The sequence below is a fragment of the Schistocerca nitens genome, chromosome 11, assembly GCF_023898315.1.
Source record: "Schistocerca nitens isolate TAMUIC-IGC-003100 chromosome 11, iqSchNite1.1, whole genome shotgun sequence".
In the NCBI taxonomy this organism is placed as follows: domain Eukaryota; kingdom Metazoa; phylum Arthropoda; class Insecta; order Orthoptera; family Acrididae; genus Schistocerca; species Schistocerca nitens.
In genome coordinates this window covers 178,588,406-178,610,624 of record NC_064624.1, presented here as the reverse complement: position 1 = coordinate 178,610,624, position 22,219 = coordinate 178,588,406, and the positions used below count along the sequence as shown (strand labels likewise).

Sequence of the window (22,219 nt, the reverse complement as noted above, 5' to 3'; positions counted from 1 at the left end):
CATACAAGCAATAAAACAATAAAACACATCAATTTGAAGTTGAGCACCAATCTTTGAAGTGCACAGTAGCTCGTGTCACTGACCACTGGTGTAGAGGTACAGAAACCCAACATATCGTATTATCATTGTGCCAAATGACAGTCTCTTACAGTAGAACTGCTTCAGTGGATGGAGGGTAATGCATTTATGCCAGAGAAGGAACACAGTTTAATTCAAGACGTGACATATGTGCAGTAAGTGAACACAGACACTTTGAAATATCAACTATTGAATTAACAGGGCATAACATTACAGAAAAAGTAACCATTTTGTGTGTGTGTATGTGTGTGTGTGTGTGTGTGTGTGTGTGTGTGTGTGTGTGTGTGTGTGTGTCAATCACCCCGTGACGGTGTGAAGACTTTTTCCAATAAATTAACAGAAGTTCTGGATGAACTCTGAAGAACAAAAGTCAACATAATTTTGTATTGAGGCATAAACATAATCACGAATATGATGAATGAAACTAGAAGCATCCTCAGCAGCATCCTTCATATTTTTGTCATGTCCCTGTAGGCCAATACAGCAACAGGAGTCACTACAATGACAGCATCAGTAATCGACCGCATGGCCCCAAATATGGACAGGCAAAAGTGTGATGTAACTGTAAAAGATCTTGGACTCTTACAAGGGGACACTCCATACTGTAAATCACGGATTTTGATGCGCTTCAAATATGTTGTAGATGCACTTTCCCTGAGCACCTGGCTATCTGGCTATCCGGTTTTTTAGCGACGGGCCTTGGTTTTTGACAAAATCAATTTTGAAGTTCACTGCGCGCTTTGTATACCCGTAACATTACATATATTCCGAGCAAGTCAACGTAGTGCAGCGTTAAAGGTTCACGCCTACCGCGCTGGAAGTACCGTGTTCGAATCCTGCTCCGATATGTTTTTTTATGTATGTTAGAACCGTCCGGAAAATTTGGTCTTAACGTTCAAAAACGAGTAGATGATTTAACTGGGAAATACAGACATGTGGCCGTGTCCTATACGAAGTCCGGGAAGTTCACGAAACTGCTGTACGAAGAATTTTTGCGTTCTGTAATTCTTCCGTGCGTGCAATAGTAAATTTTTTTGTACATTATCGATTCGTGGGGAGGGGAAACCGATTCAACTTTATACGATCATCTATTCACTGATGAAAGGAAAGCGAGCACCTGCAACCTAAAAGTGGTCCCACCAAAGTGCAATCCTTACTGCCAGCCCCGCGATGTTTATTTTTACACACAGGTGAAAATCTTCACGAAAATTATTCAGAATGCTCTCGACTTGATGAAAGACAGTAGGGAGATCGCTTCTAGGGAAGATTCGATAAATTACTTTCGCTAATCCTACATGATTGCAGCGCACCTAATTTTGAAAGCACGGTTAGATAAGCATGGTTCGCATCGAAATTAGTGGATGAAAGAGAAATCTTTATTGAATGCAAAAGAATTGTGTTTCCCGGTATCGTTCATGAGGAAACCGTGCGCCTGCAAGACGGTTGCTTTCATAAAATGCGCGTGGTGCTGCGAAAATTTGTGCTTCGGCTGTTTGTGTGATAAGTATCACTCAGAATATTGTTCTGGCACATCAAGCAATGTGGACGATGAAAAATAAGATTTTGTAATATTGTATGACAGAAAAAATTAATAACTGAATATGTCTTTATAATTCCGCACACCTTACACTGTGTTGATATTCTTTGAAATAAAATCGAAAAATTCTGTCGAATTTGGAAAAAAAAGTACAAGAGCAGGATTCGAACACGTACCTGCAGCGCGGTAACTGTGAACCTTCACCACTGCGGTACGCTAATATACTCGAAATATTTCTGAATTTACGGATATACAAAGCGCTCAATGACCTTCAAAATCGATTTTCTCAGAAACCAAGGCCCATCGCTAAAAAACCGGATAGCCATGTACTCAGGGTAAGTGACTCTACAACATACACTCCTGGAAATTGAAATAAGAACACCGTGAATTCATTGTCCCAGTAAGGGGAAACTTTATTGACACATTCCTGGGGTCAGATACATCACATGATCACACTGACAGAACCACAGGCACATAGACACAGGCAACAGAGCATGCACAATGTCGGCACTAGTACAGTGTATATCCACCTTTCGCAGCAATGCAGGCTGCTATTCTCCCATGGAGACGATCGTAGAGATGCTGGATGTAGTCCTGTGGAACGGCTTGCCATGCCATTTCCACCTGGCGCCTCAGTTGGACCAGCGTTCGTGCTGGACGTGCAGACCGCGTGAAACGACGCTTCATCCAGTCCCAAACATGCTCAATGGAGGACAGATCCGGAGATCTTGCTGGCCAGGGTAGTTCACTTACACCTTCTAGAGCACGTTGGGTGGCACGGGATACATGCGGACGTGCATTGTCCTGTTGGAACAGCAAGTTCCCTTGCCGGTCTAGGAATGGTAGAACGATGGGTTCGATGACGGTTTGAATGTACCGTGCACTATTCAGTGTCCCCTCGACGATCACCAGTGGTGTATGGCCAGTGTAGGAGATCGCTCCCCACACCATGATGCCGGTTGTTGGCCCTGTGTGCCTCGGTCGTATGCAGTCCTGATTGTGGCGCTCACCTGCACGGCGCCAAACACGCATACGACCATCATTGGCACCAAGGCAGAAGCGACTCTCATCGCTGAAGACGACACGTCTCCATTCGTCCCTCCACTCACGCCTGTCGCGACACCACTGGAGGCGGGCTGCACGATGTTGGGGCGTGAGCGGAAGACGGCTTAACGGTGTGCGGGACCGTAGCCCAGCTTCATGGAGACGGTTGCGAATGGTCCTCGCCGATACCCCAGGATCAACAGTGTCCCTAATTTGCTGGGAAGTAGCGGTGCGGTCCCCTACGGCACTGCGTAGGATCCTACGGTCTTGGCGTGCATCCGTGCGTTGCTGCGGTCCGGTCCCAGGTCGACGGGCACGTGCACCTTCCGCCGACCACTGGCGACAACATCGATGTACTGTGGAGACCTCACGCCCCACGTGTTGAGCAATTCGGCGGTACGTCCACCCGGCCTCCCGCATGCCCACTATATGCCCCCACTCAAAGTCCGTCAACTGCACATACGGTTCACGTCCACGCTGTCGCGGCATGCTACCAGTGTTAAAGACTGCGATCGAGCTCCGTATGCCACGGCAAACTGGCTGACACTGACGGCGGCGGTGCACAAATGCTGCGCAGCTAGCGCCATTCGACGGCCAACACCGCGGTTCCTGGTGTGTCCGCTGTGCCGTGCGTGTGATCATTGCTTGTACAGCCCTCTCGCAGTGTCCGGAGCAAGTATGGTGGGTCTGACACACCGGTGTCAATGTGTTCTTTTTTCCATTTCCAGGAGTGTATTTGAAGCGCATCAAAATCCGTGATTTACAGTATGGAGGGTCCCCTTGTTAGGACATTCCTGCCACACAATAGGGAGAAAAATCGGGTATGAAGAAAATCAATAAACTGTAGGCCTGCAAGAGAGTTTTTCAGAAATCGCAATGAAAGATCTTTCAAGAGAGCTAGCCGTCCAAAGATGGAATGAAAAGTATAGAGAAATCGATGGCAACGCGAAATTCTCTAACTTGTCAACACTATTTATACTGATCAGCTAGAACATTATGACCGCCGGCCCACTATCGATATAAACCCGTCCAGGAGATAGCAGCGTCACCCGGCGAGGAAAGACTGCCAGTCAGACACACGCACAGTGCGTAGTATCAGTGAGCGTGCTGTCCGTATGTAGAATGGAGAAGGCACGCGACCTATTGAGAGTGGTAGTGACGTTCAGTCCCAATGGGGCACTGTTAAGTGGGGCGTTCCCCAAGGGTCGGTGCTGGGGCCACTGCTCTTTCTTATTTATGTAAATGATATGCCTTCCAGTATTACAGGTGATTCAAAAATATTTCTGTTTGCTGATGACACCAGCTCGGTAGTGAAGGATCTTGTGCGTAATACTGAAATAGTACCAAATAATGTAGTTCGTGAAACAAGTTCGTGGCTTCTGGAAAATAATTGGATGCTAAATCACAGTAAGACTCAGTTTTTACAGTTTCTAACTCACAGTTCAACAAGAACCGATATTTTGATCAGACAGAATGGGCATATTATAAGCGAGGCGGGACAGTTCAAGTTCCTAGGCGTTCGGATAGATAGTAAGCTGTTGTGGAAAGCCCATGTTCAGGATCTTGTTCAGAAACTAACTGCTGCTTTATTTACCATTGGAACAGTATCTTAAATAAGTGACAGTTCAACACGAAAAGTAGTCTACTTCGCATATTTTCATACGCTTATGTTATATGGTACTATTTTTTGGGGTAATTCTTCTGATTCAAAAAGGGTATTTTTGGCTCAAAAACGGGATGTCCGAGCTATATGTGGTGTAAGTTCGAGAACCTCTTGTCGACCCCTATTCAATAGTCTGCGAATCTGACATTGTCCTCACAGTATATATTTTCTTTAATGGCGTTTCTTGTTAGCAATATTAGCTTATTCCCAAGAGTTAGCAGCTTTCACTCGGTTAATACTAGACAGAAATCAAATCTGCATGTGGAATGCACTTCCTTGTCTCTTGTGCAGAAAAGAGTGCAGTATTCTGCTGCATCCATTTTCAATAAGTTACCACAAAAACTCAAAAATCTTAGCAGTAGCCCAATCACTTTTAAGTCTAAACTGAAGAGTTTCCTCATGGCTCACTCCTATTTTGTCGAGGAGCTCCTGGAAGAGCTGAAAAATTAAGCAAATTTCAGTGTTACATTGTTGATTTTCCTTATTTAAACGTATGACTTGTCGCCTGAATATGTTTCTTACATTTCATTTTCTCTGTTTCTACTATCATGTTATAATTTCATGTATTGACTCCTTCCACGACCATGGAGGCTTCTCCTTAATTTGATCGCACGGAACAATAAATAAATAAATAAAATAAATATCTGAGTTTGATGGAGAGCAGATTGTGGTGGTCCGAAGGCTTGCCATTAGCATTTTGTAAACTGCACGTCTTGTCGGGTGTTCGAGGAGTGCTGTGGTGAGTGTCTTCAACATGTGGCGAAACCAAGGTGGCCGCACATCCAGACGCCGTGGGATTGCGTGGCCACCCCTCATGTCAGTGTGTCGGAACTAACATCAGGCTTCAATGCTGGGCAGGGTACAAGTGTGTCTGAACACAAACTGCACCAAACATTCCTAGTGATGGGTCGCCACATCCGACGACCCGTGCCAATGTTAACACCGTGACATCACCAACTGTAACTGAAATGGGCACGTGACCATTGGCACTGGAAGTTGTCGCAGTGCCAGAGAGTTGCACAGTCTGATGAATCCTGAAATCTTCCTCGTCATGCTCTTGGCAGAGCGCGAATCTGTCATCTTACAGCTGGCCGGGGTGGCCGAGCGGTTCTAGGCGCTACAGTCTGGAACCGCGGGACCGCTACGGTCGCAGGTTCGAATACTGGCTCGGGCATGGATGTGTGTGATGTCCTTAGTTAGGTTTAAGCAGTTCTAAGTTCTAGGGTAAGTTCTAGGGGACTGATGGCGGTTAAGTCCCAAAGTGCTCAGAGCCATTTGAACCATTTTGTCACCTTACAGGGGAACAGGTCCTTGAGACCTGCACTGCATGACAGAGGCAAGCTAGCGGCGGCTCCATTATGCTCTGGGGAACATTCACTTGAGCATCCGTGGATCCAGTGGAGCTCGTGCCAGGTACCACGATGGGCGAGAAGTATCACACACTGGTTGCAGACCACATACATCCATTGATGATGATCATGTTTCCCAATGGCAGTAACATTTTTCAACAAGCTAATTCGCCATGCTACGAGGTGCATTCAAGTTCTAAGTCCTCCGATTTTTTTTCTCCAGACTGGAAAGAGATAGAAACATGTGCATTGTTTTAAAATGAGGCCGCGTTCATTGTCAATGCGTCCCAGAGATGGCAGCACCGGACGGCAGATGGAATTTTACCGCCAGCGGCGAGAATGAGAACTGTTTTAAATACTTAAAATGGCGACGTTTTCCTTACTTGAACAGCGTACAATCATTCGTTTTCTGAATTTGCGTGGTGTGAAACCAATTGAAATTCATCGACAGTTCAAGGAGACATGTGGTGACGGAGTTACGGATGTGTCGAAAGTGCTTTCGTGGGTGCGACAGTTTAATGAAGGCAGAACATCGTGTGACAGCAAACAGAAACAACCTCGGGCTCGCACGAGCCGGTCTGACGACACGATCGAGAAAGTGGAGAGAATTGTTTTGGGGGATCGCCGAATGACTGTTGAACAGATCACCTCCAGAGTTGGCATTTCTGTGGGTTCTGTGCACACAATCCTGCATGACGACCTGAAAATGCGAAAAGTGTCATCCAGGTGGGTGCCACGAATGCTGACGGACGACCACACGGCTGCCCGTGTGGCACGTTGCCGAGCAATGTTGACGCGCAACGACAGCACGAATGGGACTTTCTTTTCGTCGGTTGTGACAATGGATGAGACGTGGATGCCATTTTGCAATCCAGAAACAAAGCGCCAGTCAGCTCAATGGAAGCACACAGATTCACCGCCACGAAAAAAATTTAAGGAAACCGCTAGTGCTGAAAAAATTATGGTGTCCATGTTCTGGGACAGCGAGGGCGTAATCCTTGCCCATTGCGTTCCAAAGGGCACTACGGTAACAGGTGCATCCTACGAAAATGTTTTGAAGAACAAATTCCTTCCTACACTGCAAAAAAAAACGTCCGGGAAGGGCTGCGCGTGTGCTGTTTCACCGAGACAACGCACCCGCACACCGAGCTAACGTTGCGCAACAGTTTCTTCGTGATGACAACTTTGAAGTGATTCCTCGTGCTCCCTACTCACCTGACCTGGCTACTAGTGACTTTTGGCTTTTTGCAACAATGAAAGACACTCTCCGTGGCCGCACATTCACCTGCTGTGCTGCTATTGCCTCAGCGATTTTTCAGTGGTCAAAACAGACTCCTAAAGACGCCTTCGCCGCTGCCGTGGAATCATGGCGTCAGCGTTGTGAAAAATGTGTACGTCTTCAGGGCGATTTGTCGAGAAGTAACGCCAGTTTCATCGATTTCGGGTGAGTAGTTAATTAGAAAAAGAATCGGAGGCCTTAGAACTTGAATGCACCTCGTACACGGTCAGGATTGTGATGGAGTGGTTCGTGACACACAGTGGCGAGTTCCAGTTACGTGCTGACCCCCCAACCCACCAGATCTGAACCCGATCGGACACATCTGCGATGTGATTGAGCGCTGTGTCAGAGTTCATTGCCCCCCTGCTCAGAATTTACGGGAATTTGGTGACCTGTGTGTGCAGATGTGGTACCAACTCAATCCAGCGACCTATCAAGGCCTCATTGCTTCCATGCCACGACGTGTTGCCGCTGTTATCCATGCCATAGGTGGACATACTGGCTATATGTAGGTTGTCAGAATGTTGTGGCTGATCAGAGTATATCGATTTGTAGCAGTTGGCCGCTGAAACTGCTGCCAAAAGGTAACACACTGAAATATAGAAGAGTAACGAACTGCTTTTCATGGAAACGACGTCGTTCTGCTCTACTCACATGAGCCAAAAGGTCTGAAAGGTCAAGGTTGAGAATGGAGGGCGCTCCCCTGGTACGCATACCTTCTCTGCCTAACAAGAAATGTTACCGCAGCACAAAAAATATTCACGCCACACTATTGTGTGTCTTTACACTGCATAGAGGAATCATTAATGACTGTCTGACGTCCTGATCACACGATTCTTCAAGACCAGACTGAACTGAGAGAGCGATGTCGTTTTTGGATACTTGTCAGAGGAGCACATGCCACATTGAGTCTTATACACTTGGGTCTTTTGTTTGAGGGTCCCAGACTTGGCTGTAGTATATCAAAGAACGTCTGGGCCAGGTTGCCAAACCGTTTTAACATTCTGCTTAATGCAGAGATTTAATATTTCATACCAGAACAGTGCTCCGACATGTAGACGGAAAGTTTGTACCTGCTACCTGCTCTTAAATATTTCCTGCTCTTAAATATTTCACTAACGAAATAGAAACAAAAAGAGAGGGGAGGGGGGGGGGAGGAGGGAAAGAGACAGTCTAGGAAAAAAAGCTTCAGATAATTTAACAGTTTCAGCTCTCTGGCTACAATTGTGTACATTAACTTTTACTGTGTATTAGCTGTAAAAGAAATATTTTTTTCCCATTGGAAACCTGAGATACACATTTGTGATAGTGCAACCTTCTCATCATGTGCACATACTGCCAACTGTTGGGCATTAGTGTGAAAATACCAACAAGTTAGTGTAGCGGTGTGCAGCAGTTCGTGACCCCCAGAATACACGGGCGTGAGTGCTTCACCACATCCCACTGTATGATTGAATTTGTTGTTGTTATTCCGCATGGTAATTCTTGAATGATCATTTTACTATTTATTACAATACAGAATATTTCTTAATTAGTTATTTTAGTCCATAAATTGAAGCCAATTGTACCAAATATGTTTTCAAAATAAATACCCACCTCTGTAAAAATATTGCATCTAAAATCATTGAAAAATCACGTAAGAGCATTACCACGTACACAAAAATTTTCTTTCCTCCAGAAATAATTCAGGTCTGGAAGGGTTAAGAGCAGTTCTGAACCAAAAACGGAAACGCCGCCCATAATAACGTTAGGCGAATGATGTTAGCGTCTGACAGTCTGGAATGGAGCTGTTACAGACTTGCAGCAAGGTAACATCGCATTTCCTGGCGCGGTAGGGCGAAATTCCGACTTCCCACCAAAGCACATCACGTATGGTTCCCAAGCGAATAAATATCACCGCCATCAGCCTGGCAGCGGCAAAACGGGAACGTTATTATGGTCCTAGGCCTTTGAGGCTTGAGTATCAGATGCCACCCACAAATCTTCGATGGTTGAATTTGAGTTTGCAAGAGCTGCAGGACTCGAAACCTGTCTGGTCTGTGCTTGTGTGACGGAGGCTGGCGTACTATAGTTGAATTCTTTTATCTTGGCGGTTCGCGCATGCCCGCCCAGACGCGGGAGATTGCTGCGTTGCCAGTTGCACACGACGCACGCGCCAAGAGAAGCAGCGCCATAGTATAGCATAGTTCGCAAGCTTACGTTTAGGGGGGAGCGCGCAGTTTATGAAGTAAAGCCACCACGGCCGCATTAACCCTTTCGCTGCTACAGAGACGTGCTCCCCGCGTTCCGCGCTGTGCGCGATATTGTCACTCCACTGCTCGCCTGTGCTGACACATGGTGTTTCCGACTGCTTTGACACACTTATCATTCGATTCCACAAAAACTATTTGGCCCAAAAATTAGATTTTTACACATCTTCTTGACTGATACCTGCCCCCCACTTCCATTGACTGATTGAAGTGCTTTAAAATAAAGCCAAACGCGCCCGGTGTAAATAAAACTTTTATTACAGTCTCGAAAGACGGAATATTTCTCAATATTACATATGACACTTAAATTAAACGAGATATTTTTATACAGTAAATTTTATATGAAATTTAGGTACCTTGTCCACATTTCATTCTCAACATTGTGGCAACTAAAATCGACCATACGGAAAGTATACGCTATGGACTTTTACCTCTGCAAACTCTTCAAAATTTCGTGCAATGGTTTACTACATTTAATGCTGCACAATAACTGGGTTGAACATCGAAACAAAATTAAGTCATTTATGGGGGGAAGGTATCAGTCCCAAGATGTGTGAAAATCTAATTTTTGGGCCAAATAGTTTTTGTGAAATCGAATGATAAAGTGTGTCAAAGCAGTGGGAACACCGTGTGTCTGCACAGGCGAGCAGTGCAGTGATGACAAAATCGCGCACAGCGCGGAATGCGGGGAGCACATGACTGCAGCAGCGAAAGGGTTAATGAAGAGACAAAGCACTAGAAATTTCAAAAAATTGCAATCAAACGAATAAAATTTGTGAAGTAAGACACTTCGATATTGTTTTTAAAAAAAGAAAATATTTTGCATCGCACAAGGGTTGTACTCTTCACCTTCCGCTCACTAACCCAACACCTTAACCGTTACGCTAGCGCAGCTCGTCCTGCAAAGTCTCTCCATAAGCACTGTAACACCGCACGCAAACTTCTGACAAACACTGTTGGTATGCCTATGAATTACTCGCACTTCGTCGAAGTACAATAGGAAATAAACAATTACCGCTGTTCTTTATTGCGAAAAAGCGGTTCGTGAAATTGATACAAACACCTTTCCTTGCTATCGCCTGAATTAAGAGTCTTATTGCTTGTTTGGTTTAATTAGTTAATAGAAAATGAAGCAATTGGTATAAAGAATGGTTTTTCCAAACTTTCAAAAAACAAAGTCTGCTATCAAGACATTGCTTTTGTTCTATTACTTTATTTATGACTGAACGTTTCTAAAAGACACTTGTCCGTGTTCTGCTCTGCAGTCGAGATCTGGCAACGTCGTTCTCTGTTCATTGGCTGACTGTATTTTTTGACGTCAGATGCGCAGAACGAACCTAAACTCGGCCGCCTTCATAAATGACGCGCACTTTAGTTTCGCGAGAAAATGTCGGCTACTAAGAACTGTGAGAGGAGGAAAGTTGAAAATATTGCTAGATACAACCAGGGATTGCGGATGAATGATATATTTGATAATATCACTGTCTGAAAAGGGAAAAAATCTTAATATTTGTCTTTGGGACACAGATCAACAAAAACAGTAGCACAGAAGCTAGATAAACAAAGGTGATATTGTAGGACTTTTTACAAGCTTTTTGAATGTAGAAAGGGGCCTCTAAGGTTCAGTCAAACCAAAACTTGTAGTATCAGGCAGGTCTGACGGAGCTACTTTTATACCTTTTCTGGTTGCGCGTTGGGTTCACACCCTGACTGTACCAAGGAAAGCAGTGGACTCACTTCTTTCTACTGCAAACAGTGGTGGTGATTGACTCATAAGTTGGATAACTGTAGAACAGTTTTGGACAGTTCTAATGACGCACTTAAGGACGCAGCGACTGGTAATATGAGACACTATTTGAACAGATTACCCAATGAAGCAGACATTTTGTCCAACAGCTGTCTTAAAATAGGGCTCCTACTCATATTTCTGGAAGTATGTTATGCTGGATTGCACAAACAGTAATACATGTTGCCTGTAAACCATTATTCACAGATTTCAAATTTATCAAATCATTGTGGTTCATATTGGAAAAATAAATTACTTGCCTGTTATTCTACTCCAGCATTTCTCCTTGCTACAAAACTGCATTGATCATCATTCAGAACTTACACGCACTGTTCGCTAGGAGGACTACTGTTTCTCGTTACTATGACTACATCATTCTGTTGTACAATGTGTTATTTTGTCCAGGCCTTCATACAGGAAATACGTTAGTGAATATTTATGTGACAAAATGCAAAATTAAAATAATAAGTGCTATAAATTGGAAGCATTCCATTCTTCTTACCGTCTTTGACATTGCTCCAATTAATTCGAATATATTTGTCACGTGTAGGTGCATTATGCTCATGGCCGAAACCTATGGCGTGCATGATTTCGTGGTGTATACAGCCTTTCTTGAAAACACAGACCGGAGGCTCCAAATACAGCAGCTGTTTTCCGCCCACTCTTCCAATCTTTGTGCAGCAACCTTCACTGTGGCCAGTTATCAGAATGTAATCCTTGTCTTTATCCGTGGCAGGACGAAGACGCACACAGGTGAAAGTATTGAACTCTTTGATTGTATCTTTTATTCTCTTCAGTTCATTCTCATCTGAACAGAGAAAGTGCTTCAATCAATTACATATTTGACTAATATACAGGGTGTTATAAAAAGGTATGGCCAAACTTTCAGGAAACATTCCTCACACACAAAGAAAGAAAATATGTTATGTGGACATGTGTCCAGAAACACTTACTTTCCATGTTAGAGCTCATTTTATTACTTCTCTTCAAATCACATTAATCCTGGAATGGAAACACACAGCAACAGAACGTACCAGCGTGACTTCAAACACTTTGTTACAGGAAATGTTCAAAATGTCCTCCGTTAGCGAGGATACGTGCATCCACCCTCCGTCGCATGGAATCCCTGATGGGCTCATGCAACCCTGGAGAATGGCGTATTGTATCACAGCCGTCCACAATACGAGCACGAAGAGTCTCTACATTTGGTACCGGGGTTGCGTAGACGAGAGCTTTCAAATGCCCCCATAAATGAAAATCGAGAGGGTTGAGGTCAGGAGAGCGTGGAGGCCACGGAATTGGTCCGCCTCTACCAATCCGTCGGTCACCGAATCTGTTGTTGAGAAGTGTACGAACACTTCGACTGAAATGTGCAGGAGCTCCATCGTGCATGAACCACATGTTGTGTCGTACTTGTAAAGGCACATGTTCTAGCAGCACAGGTAGAGTATCCCGTATGAAATCGTGATAACGTGCTCCATTGAGCGTAGGTGGAAGAACATGGGGCCCAATCGAGACATCACCAACAATGCCTGCCCAAACGTTCACAGAAAATCTGTGTTGATGACGTGATTGCACAGTTGCGTGCGGATTCTCGTCAGCCCACACATGTTGATTGTGAAAATTTACAATTTGATCACGTTGGAATGAAGCCTCATCCGTAAAGAGAACATTTGCACTGAAATGAGGATTGACACATTGTTCGATGAACCATTCGCAGAACTGTACCCGTGGAGGCCAATCAGCTGCTTATAGTGCCTGCACACACTGTACACGGTACGGAAACAACTGGTTCTCCCGTAGCACTCTCCATACAGTGACGTGGTCAACGTTACCTTGTACAGCAGCAACTTCTCTGACGCTAACATTAGGGTTATCGTCAACTTCACGAAGAATTGCCTCGTCCATTGCAGGTGTGCTGGTCTTTTTAGGTCTTACCCAGTCGCGAGTCATAGGCTGGAATGTTCCATGCTCCCTAAGACGCCGATCAATTGCTTCGAAGGTCTTCCTGTCGGGATACCTCCGTTCTGGAAATCTGTCTCGATACAAACGTACCGCGCCACGGCTATTGCCCCGTGCTAATCCGTACATCAAATGGGCATCTGCCAACTCCGCATTTGCAAACATTGCACTGACTGCAAAACCACGTTCGTGATGAACACTAACCTGTTGACGCTACGTACTGATGTGCTCGATGCTAGTACTGCAGAGCAATGAGTCGCATGTCAACACAAGCACCAAAGTCAACATTACCTTCCTTCAGTTGGGCCAACTGGCGGTGAATCGAGGAAGTACAGTACATACTGACGAAACTAAAATGAGCTCTAACATGGAAATTAAGCGTTTCTGGACACTTGTCCACATAACATCTTTTCTTTATTTGTGTGTGAGGAATCTTTCCTGAAAGTTCGGCCGTACCTTTTTGTAACACCCTGTATTTACTTAACTAAATATACAAATTAAAAACTATTGAAAAATTTAATATTCTAATGTACATAACCTATGTTAACGAGCAAATATTTATGAATTGCAATGCTGGATATTATCTGATTAATAGGGATTGGTTTGTAAACTTTTGTAACAAACACATTGGAATCTCTACCAAAGGAATCTTCATGAGGTAATACCACCATTAACTGCTAATTTCCTTTTCTGTAGTAATTGCTTCTGCACAATTTTCAAGCGACGCTCATCTTCTTGCCATTTCGGAGAGTCCTTCATTTCTCTGAGACCTGTTCCAGTCGCTCAGGTACTAACATATTCCACCAAAAAAATCGAGAGTCAATAAGGATGTGTTTTGTGATGCACTGATGGGGAAAATTATTATGACCGCTGCCCACGCGTTGGTGCCTGCCGACTGGTGACCCTGTGGTCACGTGACGTGGTAAGGAAAGTGTGTGAGCAGAGTGACTGAGGGATCATTCTAGCGGCGACACAGGGCACAAGTGGAGAAACCCATTGACATTAGCGACTTTGACGAAGGGGAGATCGTTATGGCCGAGTGACGGAACGAGCAACTTGAAAACGGCGAAGCTGCACGGCTGTTTGTGTGCTGTTGTGGCAGTGGACGTCCACAGTACGTGGAGGCAGGAGGCTGCCGCGCTGTGTAGATCAGGCTAGGCGACAGCTGTGGCAGATCTGGCCAAAGAGTGCAGTGTTGGTCCCGGCAAGTACTTTTCGGAAGGAGCGCCTCCTTCAGTGCACGCTGTTGAGCGTGAGGCTTCGCAGCAGGCGACTCTAACCTGTTTCCTTACTGACAAGGGGAGGCCGCCAATTGTGAAATTCAGATTAGATTCATACTGCGCATAATAAAAGCTCATGGCCAGAGCTGTAATGTGGCAAAGCACCAAGATGCACTTCTCAGCCGTTGTCGAGAAAATCGACAGTTAAAAGAAACCGTTGCGGTGAAATACTCTCTACGATTAACAATTTTCTACAGTGTCGTGGCGCAGTGGTAAGCGCTGGGGTTTGTAATCCGAAAGTCGCCGGATCGAATCTCGCGCCATGCAATTTTTTTTTTAGTATTTGTTTTTTGTCGTTCAAATGTGTGTATACACACACACACACACACACACACACATATATATATATATATATATATATATATATATATATATATATATATATATATATATATAATTCCCGGCAATCAGTTGCAACAATTATCCATATAATAAGTTGTTGAAAGTCGTTTGTCGTGGAAAAACTTCATTATGTTTTCCGCAAACAAAGTTGTATTTCACAAATGTTATTAATTGTCTTCATAATGTTAACCACGTATAGTTAACGGAAGACGTAGAAACGATATTCCGAAACGAATACGTATAGCGTAAGTCAAACGTTCGAATTAGAATAGAAACCCCACGAACACAAATTTGCTGTGGCAGGTATGAACTATAAACTCCGTTACTCGCTCGTTACACTTGAAGGACAGATGTTGAATGGGCCGAAACGAGCCGCCGCATAACAGCGTAGTTGCCTGCTAACTTCCAATGAAGGTAGATGCGGTCCCTAGCGCAACTTATAACATCGTCGAAAATCAGTGCGGACGTGAGAGCTTTGGTACACCCTGTTAAAAAAACGGAAAAATGGAGGCGGTACAATTGGAGAGTGATCCGCCTTCACCAACATGCATAAGCAATTCATTAATAGTTTATATATATATATATATATATATATATATATATATATATATGAATTACAAAAAACTAATAATAAAAAAATGTTGCATGGCGCGAGATTCGATGCGGCGACCTTCGGATTACGAACCCGAGCGCTTACCGCTGCACCACGACGCTGTAGAAAATCATTAATCGTAGAGAATATTTCACCGCAACGCTTTCTTTTAACTGTCGATTTTCTCGACAACGGCTGAGAAGTGCATCTTGGTGCTTTGCCACATTACACCTCTGGCCATGTCCGCCCAAGTAGCTGAGTGGTCAGCGTGTCGGATTGCCGACCTCTGGGCCCGGGTTCGATTCCCGGCTGGGTCGGAGATTTTCTCCGCTCAGGGACTGGGTGTTGTGTTGTCTTCATCTTCATTTCATCCCCATCCGGCGTGCAGGTCGCCCAATGTGGCGCCGAATGTAATAAGACCTGCGATATGGCGGCCGGACCTGCCCCGCGAGGGGCCTCCCGGCCAATGACGCCAAACGCTCATCATCATCATCACCTCTGGCCATGAGCTTTTATTATGCGAAGTATCAATCTAATCTGAATTTCACAATTGGCGGCCTCCCCTTGTGAGAGAAGGACGTCGCCAGTTGCGATATCAGTAGATACGGCATCGTCGAGACTGAGCGGTGAATCTATAGAAACGTCGTCTGCTCAGATGAACCGTGGTTTTTGTTAAGACAGATTGGTGGTCGTAGTCGAATGTCCAACCACATTCAGAGGCCTGAATAACCACCTTCTGCAGCTTGGACCACTGCAAGACTGTGGAATGGTACTTGAATTACGTAACCATTACGACACCTCAACTCAACCTCTCGATACCAGCAATATTCTACTGCAGGGGCGGGCAGGAATCCCGCACGTGTGCGGTGCACTTGCACGTGTGCAGTTAACAGGTGTTCTGCGTGCACACAGGGGCAAGCTGGCCACCGGCTTACCTCCCCGCCCACCCCCCCCCCCCCCTTACCTTCTGTCCACTCCTTCCTTTGTAATGCGTTTTGTTTTTCTAGCTTGCTTTATTGAATGATGGAATAAGGTTAGTAGGAGTGCTTGAAATAAATCATGGTTTGAAAGAGTACGTATTAACTACGATACGTTTTATTTAATTATCACAGGTGGAGTTTACAATACGTTTAATATCTGGAACAAAATTTCTGCATACACACAAACGCAAACAGTTACGTAAATTTTCATCACTTATGTTTGCTCTTAACCGAGGCTTATTAATTCAGCAAATGGTTTTCCAGCTCTCACTATATTAAGCGCAATTTTACATCTTGCACGTAACGCTGGGCTATTATTGTTGTCGTACTGAAAACTTGAAAACAGTGCTCCATAAAATGTTAAATCAGTTAGATGAGAGACATGACGAGAGAAAGTCGCAGATCTCTAGTGACAACAGCAACTAGGACAGATTCATCTAATATCGTCAGATCGCTTTTCTTAACCTGTCAGTTTCCCCATCCGCTCAGAATCCGACAATAAATTGTACTCGTCCTTGTGAAATTTATTATAATGGCCTTCAATACTAAACTTCCGCTGGCCAGCGAGAATTCTGCCACATATTAAACATTTCGAATTTTCACGTTTTTGCACAGAGAAAAAATGATTCTCCCATTACTTTTTAAAAGATAGCAAATCTCCACTTGTCCGTTTCTTGAAATACAACGTTCACTACATAGTGCTCGCTTCGCATCAACGTCCGCAGCTTAGCCTGGCGCTACACTGCCGCAACCTGCCGGCTGTCGGCTGTCGCCACTGCCATATTCGACGACTGCACGCGAGCAGCACACGTGCAGCGCTGTGCGCTCACGAGCCGCGTGCAGCGTTTGCCCGCCCCTGTTCTACTGCGTTTCTGTAAAGTAGTTGACATATTTCTGAGACAACATTCAGATTTGATTTCATTAATGTAGAGGTATCTTGATACATCGATATGTTTATATTGTAATGATATTATTCTAATATGTATTCTTTCTTTTGTCACTATGACCTTTGACGTGCTTGTAACTCTGATTATTGGGCGCGTAAGCGATTATTAGTTAGTTAGAGTGTCGGACCTTGAAAAATTCAAGTCTTGGACGTCATGTTGGAAAGACGCTAATTGTAGTCAGCTTATAAAATGTGAACTTTAACAGTGACCGTGAGGAAGATGTTTTCAAGTATGTTCTGTATTGTGAAGTGATGTTTTGTGTGTTACGCGATATTGCAACGAAAGTAATAAAAAGAAGTGTAACTTAAATTCGGAGTGCTGATTACTTTTTTTACATCACCATTGTCCCGCAAAAGTCTAATCTTCAAGAATGGTTTGTGAAGCGCATCTATAAAACTTTTGAGTATAGCAGAATAAAACCTAGGCCTTTTTGCATCCGAGCTTGGAATCATCACCACCAACATTTTCGACGATTGAGCCATGATTTTACAACGAGGCCAGCGTGGGAAACACGAAAAGATGAGTGCCTAGTTTATTCATTATTACATGAAATGATTTTATTAACTGTGCTCTAATGACGCCTGCCACATAATAATTTTGTTGTTGCCCGAATACAGTATTTAGCAGCGTGAGCAACACCACAATCGTTATTAAATTTTGACCTTTGTTGTGGTAGGGTTGTTAGAACGGGCAGTGAGGTTCCAAAGGTATTGACAGAGATGTGGAGCCATGCCGACTACAGTACCATGCTCAGCCGCTCTGGGTTTCTCGGTCGAGCATGCACGGTATGCACAGCCCGATCGAGCTCGACCCACAGATTCTCGAGCGGGGAGTTTAGTGGGAGGGGAGTACGGTAAGCCGGTTCTAGGCGCTTCAGTCTGGAACCGAGCGACCGCTACAGTCGCAGGTTCGAATCCTGCCTCGGGCATGGATGTGTGTGATATCCTTAGGTTTAAGTAGTTCTAAGTTCTAGGGAACTGATGACCTCAGATGTTAAGTCCCATAGTGCTCACAGCCATTTGAACCAGTACGGTAAACCCATCATGATGCTCAGATGCACGGACGCACACTTTGAGCTGTGTTACATATTGCACTGTCCTACTGGGAGATGCTATCATGCCAAGGAAAAGTAATCTGCATGTAGGGGTGGACATGGTCCCCAAACACACACAGACATACCTGTGTTGACGCAGTGTGCCTTCCAGATTGACGAGGTCACCCAGGGAATGCCACGATAACATTCTCCAGGTCACAACGCCCTTCGTCTGCCTGTACCTTTCTGACGATTGTTCAAATGGCTCTGAGCACTATGCGACTTAACTTCTGAGGTCATCAGTCGCCTAGAACGTAGAACTAATTAAACCTAACTAACCTAAGGACGTCACACACATCCATGCCCGAGGCAGGATTCGAACCTGCGACCGTAGCGGTCGTTCAGCTCCAGACTGTAGCGCCTAGAACCGCACGGCCACTAGGGCCGGCTCTGACGATTGTTGCAGGCCTGTAGGCGCCAATGACCATCTCTCCAATGTACCATAAAACGTGATTCATCTGAAAACGCCACCTATTGCCAGTCAGTGAACGTCCCATTCGTCGCCGGTTAACAGCAGTCAGCACGGGTGCATGTACCAGACACTTGCTGCAGAGGCCGTACCATAGTTGTGGAGATACAGTCGGTAGCCCCTTTGGTCATTGGGCTGTCAATTGCTCAAAGTTGCATGTACGAGGGTTGTACCAAAAGTAAGGTTCCCTATGAGCTGCCAGCCGGTGTGTGGGTGTGTGTGAAATGGTTCAAATGGCTCTGACCACTATGCGAAGAACTTAGAACTACTTAAACCTAAGGACATCACACACATCCATGCCTGAGGCAGGATTCGAACTTGCAACAGTAGCAGTCGCCCGGTTCCAGACTGTAGCGCCTAGAACCACACGGCTACTCCGGCCGGCTGTGTGTGAAATCTTATGGCAGTCTTATGGACTGCTAAGGTCATCAGTCCCTAAGCTTACACACTAATTAACCTAAATTATACAAAGGACAAACACACACACCCATGCCCGAGGGAGGGCTCGAACCTCCGCCGAGACCAGCCGCACAGTCCGTGACTGCAGCGCCTTAGACCATTCGGCCAGGCAGCTGTGGCCGAGCGGTTCTAGGCGCTTCAGTCTGGAACCACACGACCGCTATGGTAGCATATTCGAATCCTGCCTCTGACATGGATGTGTGTGATGTCCTTAGGCTAGTTAGGTTTAAGTAGTTCTAAGTTCTAGGGGACTGATGACTTCAGATGTTCCATAGTGCTCAGAGCCATTGGAACCCAGCGAGCTACAGTCTCAAGGGAAGGTTCTAGGCTACATCTGACAGCAGTGCCGTGTGCAGTGATTCCCCCACTCTCGAGCCCGCCTGTCCGCGTTTCGCTACGTCGCTCAGTATTGGCTTGGCAGCCGTCAGAGATGGAAGTGTTGATCGCCGCTCCAGGCAAGTGCGAGGTTCGAGCAGTGATCGGGTTTCTCCACGCAAAGAAGTTATCGAACGTGGAGATGCATTTGCAACTGAGGTTTATGGTGAAGAGTGCATGTCCATTCAGCAGGTCCACAAAGGGTGCAGGGCTTTTGCTGAGGGTCGCACGGAAGTTCACGATGCGCCACGGCACAATTGAAAGAGCTTTAACAGAAACGTTGGGTTATCGCAAGGTGTGTGCTCGCTGGGTCCCCAAGATGCTGACTGATGGACACGAGGAGCAGTGCCTTGACGGTGCTCGCAAGTTTCTTCAACAATGTGAGGGGGGAGGCAACAAGGACGCTGGACTCTATCGTCACGGGAGGTGAACTGTGGGTGTTTCATTACACCCCCGAAACAAAACAACGATCTCGTCAGTGGCGCCGCTCTGGTTCACCGGCACCAAAGAAATTCAAACAAATGCAGTCAGCAGGAAAGGTTATGACGACTGTGTTTTGGGATCGGGAGGGAGTACTCCTCGTCGGTTGCAACGACAACAAACTCAGACAGATATTGACCAAACTCCAGCGAGCAATCCAGAATCGCTGGAGAGGACGACTGAAGGAGGGAGTAGTGCTGGATTGAAGAGTTTTTAGCAAACAGAACACAGCATGTTGTTCTCAATGGAGAGACGTCTACAGACGTTAAAGTAACCTCTGGCGTGCCACAGGAGAATGTTATGGGACCATAGCATTTCACAATGCATATAAATGACCTAGTAGATAGTGTCGGAAGTTCCATGCGGCATTTCTCGGATGATGCTGTAGTATACAGAGAAGTTGTAGCATTAGAAAATTGCAGCAAAATCCAGGAAGATCTGCAGCGGATAGGCACTTGGTGCAGGGACTGGCAACTGACCCTTAACATAGACAAATGTAATGTATTGCGAATACATAGAAAGAAGGATCCTTTATTGTACGATTATATGATAGCGGAACGAACACTGGTAGCAGTTACTTCTGTAAAATATCTGGGAGTATGCGTGCGAAACGATTTGAAGTGGAATGATCATATAAAATTAATTGTTGGTAAGGCGGGTGCCAGGTTGAGATTCATTGGAAGAGTCCTTAGAGAATGTAGTCCATCAACAAAGGAGGTGGCTTACAAAACACTCGCACGACCTATACTTGAGTATTGCTCATCAGTGTGTGATCCATACCAGGTCGGGTTGACGGAGGACATAGAGAAGATCCGAAGAAGAGCGGCGCGTTTCGTCACAGGGTTATTTGGTAAGCGTGATAGCGTTACGGAGATGTTTAGCAAACTCAAGTGGCAGACTCTGCAAGAGAGACGCTCTGCATCGCGGTGTAGCTTGCTCGCCAGGTTTCGAGAGGGTGCGTTTCTGGATGAGGTATCGAATACATTGCTTCCCCCTACTTATACCTCCCGAGGAGATCACGAATGTAAAATTAGAGAGATTCGAGCGCGCACGGAGGCTTTCCGGCAGTCGTTCTTCGCGCGTACCGTACATGACTGGAACAGGAAAGGTAGGTAATGACAGTGGCACGTAAAGTGCCCTCCGCCACATACTGTTGGGTGGCTTGCGGAGTATAAATGTAGATGTAGATGTACTGCTTCTTCACGACAACACTCGACGCCACTTCACTCGTCAAACGCAGGAGCTTTTCAATAAATTTAGGTGGAGTATCGCTCGGACTTAGCCCCAAGCGATTATCACCTCTTACCTAAAGAACAGGAACACTTAGGTGGAAAACGCTTCAAGAGCGACAATGAAGTCCGAACAGAGGTCACATGCTTCCTCAGCAGGTTGATGGGAGACTTCTTCGACTTAGGAATACAAAAGCTTGAGCAACGTCTTGAAAAGTGTGTCGGAAAAAATTGAGACTATGTTGAAAATAGACAAAAGTGTAAGCTTTTCTACGAAGTATAAATTAATAACAGTAAACAATGTTTTCTATTTGTAAAAAGTATGGGAACCTTACTTTTGGTACAACCCTCGTATATTCGCCTATACACATGTCCACAACCGTCATTCACTCCTGTTGCCTATGGGCCGGCCGCGGTGGCCGAGCCGTTCTAGGCGCTTCAGTCTGGAACCGCGCGACTGCTACGGTCGCAGGTTCGAATCCTGCCTCGGGCATGGATGTGTGTGATGTCCTTAGGTTAGTTAGGTTTAAGTAGCTCTAAGTTGCAGGGGACTGATGACCTCAGCAGTTAAGTCCCACAGTGCTCAGAGCCACTTTTTTGTTTTCCATAGCCCATGGCACACCACAGTTGCCTCAGCACCATTTTTGCATGTGTGGCATACATTAACAACAGCACCATGCAAACAGTATACAAACTTTTCCATTTCAGAAACGCTTCCACCCTTTGCCCAAAAGCCAATGATCATGCCGTTTTCGACGTCAGATAAATCGCTCCGTTTCAGCATTACGACATTCACAAACCGCCCCCTCTCCAAAAAATTTTACACACTCTCCACTGTTAGTGCTGACATCTGTGACTGGTTACTGCACATTGACACCGAACATTGGCTGTGGTCACATTAATGTGACTGGACTATGTGTATGCTCTGTGGGCAACTATTACTGTTCCTGCCAACGGCATCATACGTGCAACTGATGTTTGCGTCATGTAGAAAGGCGGACCTGTTTTCAGCCGTTCTGCGCATCC

At 45.4% G+C, this 22,219-nt stretch overlaps 1 protein-coding gene across 1 annotated transcript in view; it reads right to left on the bottom strand.

The window, feature by feature from the left end:
* The window catches only part of LOC126212754 (low choriolytic enzyme-like), an 80,068-nt gene that overhangs the window by 8,860 nt on the left and 48,989 nt on the right, over positions 1-22,219 (bottom strand). Inside the window, exon 4 of the mRNA XM_049940162.1 lies at positions 11,488-11,793. Coding sequence (XP_049796119.1) covers positions 11,488-11,793 — 306 coding nt within the window. The remainder of the gene's footprint in view (positions 1-11,487; positions 11,794-22,219) is intronic.